Source organism: Octopus bimaculoides, chromosome 13 (assembly GCF_001194135.2).
Source record: "Octopus bimaculoides isolate UCB-OBI-ISO-001 chromosome 13, ASM119413v2, whole genome shotgun sequence".
Taxonomy (NCBI): Eukaryota; Metazoa; Mollusca; class Cephalopoda; order Octopoda; family Octopodidae; genus Octopus; species Octopus bimaculoides.
This window is the reverse complement of record NC_068993.1, coordinates 22,679,856-22,684,740: the sequence shown is the minus strand read 5'-3', so window position 1 is coordinate 22,684,740 and position 4,885 is coordinate 22,679,856. Positions and strand designations below refer to the sequence as shown.

The following is a 4,885-nucleotide window of genomic DNA, read 5'->3' as shown; positions in this document are numbered from 1 at the left end:
ACCGTCGTCTCTGAAGCGCCGGAAATGTCACTGTCTCAGCGCATGTCTGCGTATCATCAACCACGGCATGTCCAGCCGTCCTTAGATAGATAGATTGACAGATAGATAGATAGATAGATAGAGAGAGAGAGAGAGAGAGATTGGAGGAGAGAAGTAGCTAAATACAATGTTTACATCAAACAAGCTCTGTGTGTGTGTGTTTGTGTGTGTGTGTTTGTGTGTGTGTGTTTGTGTGTGTGTGTGTGTGTGTGTGTGTGCGTGCGCGTGTAGGCGTGTGTGTTGATATACATGGGTACATTAATTGAAATATAACATGTTCGCGTACGAATATGTATAAACTATTCTAAGAGTGCACATGTAAGCAAATGTAGGTATGTGATAAACCCAAGAATCGTATTCCGACTGAGAGATGCGAAGTTTAATTTTTAGTATCCTTCAATGTAGATATGCTTATGATGTGATTAATTCTGCCACAGAAATAAATTTGGTGAGACAAGTTCTAGAGTGAATTTCGTCTCTGACAACCGGATGGTGGAGACAGCTGGTTTTCAGCAGATTAAACTACTCTTAATCAGTCAAATCATCTTTATGCCGTAGAATATAATTATTCATGAATTAAATGCTAAAATTTTAGATTTTAAGTAACCTCAGACATTGAAAGTAGCAATTTATGACAAAAGTCAGTGGGTCTCATTCTCTCTTCTATCACGACTGGTGCTTAAAATATCGAATATATAATTTTCCACATCCGCTAATTGCCAAAGCTACATCTACGGAGTATTTATTCTGAACGTTAAGAAGTATAGGAAGAATTTGACTAAGATAAACTGCGAAATTCTATTATTGACTGATGAGACCTGACTTACACTGGAATCGAGAATCTTCAGTTGCGAGATCTGCATTTAGATTTAAGTCAGTAAGTCTCCCAAATATGTATTAAAGGTAAATTAGAAATACTTAGGCGCAAGCAATGCATATGCCGCGTACAATATAATTTTCTTCAATTATATATGTGTGTGTGTGTGTGTGTGTATGTGTGTGTGTGTGTGTACAAACTTACATACATATATGTATGTTTGAGTGAGTGTGGGTGCATGCGTGTGTAAGAACAGAAATATTCTTTTCTACTCTAAGCACAAAGCCCGACATTTTAGGGGATGGCGCCAGTCGATTATATCCACCCCAGTACACAACTGGTACTTAATTTATCGAACTTGAAAGGATGAAAGGCAAAGTCAACCTCGGCGGTATTTGAACTCAGAACGTAAACACAAACGAAATACCGCTAAGCATTCCCCCGGCCTGCTAACGTTTCTGCCAGCTCACCGCCTTGAGAACAGAAATATAGCGGACAAATATTTGTTAACATTCATCTATAGTTTTCTACACACATGCATACATACATATGCAGATATACATACACACGCATACATATTTGCATACACACATGCAAGCGTACATACAAGTATGTGTACGTGTGTGTGTGTGTGTGTGTGTATGTGTGTGTGTGTGTGCGCGCGCGTGTGTGTGCGCGCGCGTGTGTGTGCGTATGTGTGTGCCCGCGTGTGTGTGTGTGTGTGTGTGTGTGTGTGTGTGTGTGTGCATGCGAAGCTGATAACAGGAAGTGGCGGTGAGATGCATAGCGGTCAAATCGCTTTGTTAATATAGTTTGCCATGAGAGCTACACTTTTACATGTCAGATTGGTTCAAACACGGATCGTCGATAAGAGATGCAACCTCTGAAGAAATGCCGCAGTAAATAGCCTTTCAACGATGTATTTATATGAAGTATGATACATGAGTAGCTCGCTAACGATTCTGCCAGATCGCTGCCTTAACAAGGTGAAATATTGCATCCAGTATTTGGCGCAAGGCCAGCAATTTTGATGCAGTTGGTAAGTCGATTACATCGACCATAGTATTCAAATGGTACTTGTCTTATCGACACCGACAGGATGAAAGGAAAGTCGACCTTGGCGGAATTAGAAATCAGAACGTAAGGACTAACGAAGTACCGCTGAGCATTTGCCTGGCATTCTAACAAAGTGAAATATTAAATATTGTTTTTCTTTAACAGTAATTTGGAACAACTATTAAATTATTGATGCCGTTTCAAGATGACATTTATCAAACACATACTCATCAGATAGATATTCTTTTTCACAATATATATTTAAAAATTTGATATATATCATCTATAGGGATGTCAAATACATTTTAATTAAAAATACATTTATCAAGTATTTATTTATTAAATACATTAAATATATGAAATAGATTATTCACTCGATTTATTTCTACGAATTATAAAATTTGCCTCACTTATATGAGATTCCAGAAAATTCTATCAAATGGTTATTTGGAGTATGAAATGGAAATTTCAATTTATAGAACATGGTTTTCTTGTCACAGGGTATAATGTATTTATTTGATGATATGTATAAATTCAACTCAAACAGAAAGCTGCAAATTGCATTAACAACGTATTTGAACTGAAACAGCTTCCAGTAGATTTGAAAATTCTACCAGAAATTTGACTCACCATAATCTGAATTACATTTTGCAGTCGTCACTACAGTTTTTAAATATGTTTTCGGTAGTAAAATCCTTATACTAATTGATATTTTTTACTATTGCGATATGTTTGCTTTGTCTCAATTTATACTGTAAACTTTCAGGTGTGTATCAACCATTATCCTCGTTGTTTAACGATGTGACGAAAGACAGGAATGCCTCAACTTATTTCAAAATCACAGACATTTATCAGTCTCAAAGAAGCACCAATTATGAAGATATCAACAAAAGTAAGTGTTAAAGAACATTTGACTCCTTATGTTTTTTATTGTTTTATGTTTCCAAATATTTCAAAAGATTTCCTTAAAGAAATACAAGGTGAAAAAGATAAAGAAGGAAAGAAATAGGAATGGAGATCAAACAGGAGGCAAAGTCTTTTGATTCCGCATCACATGTGAAGTTATGCAAAAGAAGCAGAATATGCAATAAAATAAAATAAGATAAAATCATTATTGTTCATTCACAGGCTCATATTATTATGTGCTTATATATTATGCCTACTGAAATAATGCTTGAATTTGTGAAGTGCTTCTCTCTATAATCAATTTGCGTTTAATCGATGTTTCCTCTGTGAACGAAATACTACGTTAACCAGGTTCCTACGTTACGTGTTGATGAGATACTAGCCTAAATTATAATAATCCCCTCAATTGTATACATACATATGTGTGTGTGTGAGTGTGTGTGCGTGTGTGTGTGTACACGGAGAGAGACAGACAGGCAGACAGACAGGCAGACAGACAGGCAGACAGACAGATACATAGATCTAAATGAAATAAGTTAAGGTGGTTTCAGAGTTGCAACTAATTTGATTAATCAGTGAAAGATGTATCTGTTGAGATACTTACAGTAGACGTTGCATGCTGAATCTAGGCCAGGCCTGGCCAACTCGAATTGCAGTGCGGGCCACTTTAATTACAGAAAGTTTTTTTGAGAGCCACTTGTATACTGACAGAATTAAAAGCATTTTGCTTTCTCATGCCATTATTACAATAATGAATGAATGATCGTTAAATCAACATGAAATATCACCGTTGCAAAAAAAAATAGTATCTTTCATTTTTACTTTTCATTACAATCTTTAATTTTTGATAAAATTTTTAAGATGTTTGTTTAAATAACCCTATTTCAAAAAAGTATCAAGCGGGGTACGCGGGCCTCAGGTTGGCCAGCCCTGGTCTAGATTAAAGATAATCTTTTGTGTTACATTTCGTATAGTAAACAGTGTCAGCTTATAAGCTTTAATGTCAGCAGTTCCATTCGCAGCAATGGGACATTGTTGTTTCTATAAGAAACATGCTTAAGTATTGATAGTTAAGTGCACGAAATTATGAATAGGTAAGAAAGATATTGCTGCTATTGTGTGAAGTAACGAAAGCATTTTGTTAGTGCTGACTTTTAGGGTTTCATTCATTTGTTGTACTAGGTTTGAATTTTTCCAAGAAAAATGCTAAGCAAATAGTAGGATTCATTACTAAATGCAGAATATATATTTTTAGGAAAATACAGAAAATTAGATAAATATTTATGATACATATAAGGATAAACATTATTGATGAATAGGATGGAATAAGAAGAGCAAGAGCACACATGAAAACGGTATCGCGGAGGAGGTCACGGGGGTGTGAGGAAAGATTTCCGAACAATAGACATGAGTTCGAATAAGAAACGTAATAAACGAGTATTGTTTTATAATTGTAAATTTGTATTTTTAAACCCCAATTCCGGATGCAGCAGGTAATAGAAATGCGAACACATTTTCAAACAATTTCATAGCCTTCAGTATTGGTTCTCATTATACGTTAAATCTCCAATTCAAATGATTAAAGAGAAACTCATTTCTCTGCAAGTACTTGACCACTCATACATACATGGTGCTGCCAAATCTTGGAAACGTGAGTCGCGTTACTTTCGAACTGGTATTAACGAGCTAAGAGGAATTAAATGAATACAATCTTGACTTGAAGTTCCACATATTTTCTACAATGCTTTTGAGATATTCAAAATACCCTTTATATAATGTTAAGTTGCGACGTATCTAACTAACATTATGATATTAAAATATTTGTTAATACTCATCACTCTGAGGCTTTGAATTGGATGTCAACTTGAGTACTGTATCTATCTACCTACGTACCTACGTATTTTTGATGAAGATTTATGCAGGACATTTATTTTGATGGATTCCATTTTAATTAGCAGTTCAGAGTAAATACTGCTAATCTGAAAATGTTTTGTGTGATATATTGGCACTCTTTACAAGAGCAACATGGTTTGTTCCAACTATTTACAGAAAAAGGTGTATATATAT

The 4,885-nt window shown here is 35.2% G+C and overlaps 1 protein-coding gene across 1 annotated transcript in view; it reads left to right on the top strand.

Annotated features, from left to right (window-relative positions):
* The window catches only part of LOC106868155 (glutamate receptor ionotropic, kainate 2), a 243,872-nt gene that overhangs the window by 101,636 nt on the left and 137,351 nt on the right, over window positions 1–4,885 (top strand). Inside the window, exon 2 of the mRNA XM_014913291.2 lies at window positions 2,679–2,804. Coding sequence (XP_014768777.1) covers window positions 2,679–2,804 — 126 coding nt within the window. The remainder of the gene's footprint in view (window positions 1–2,678; window positions 2,805–4,885) is intronic.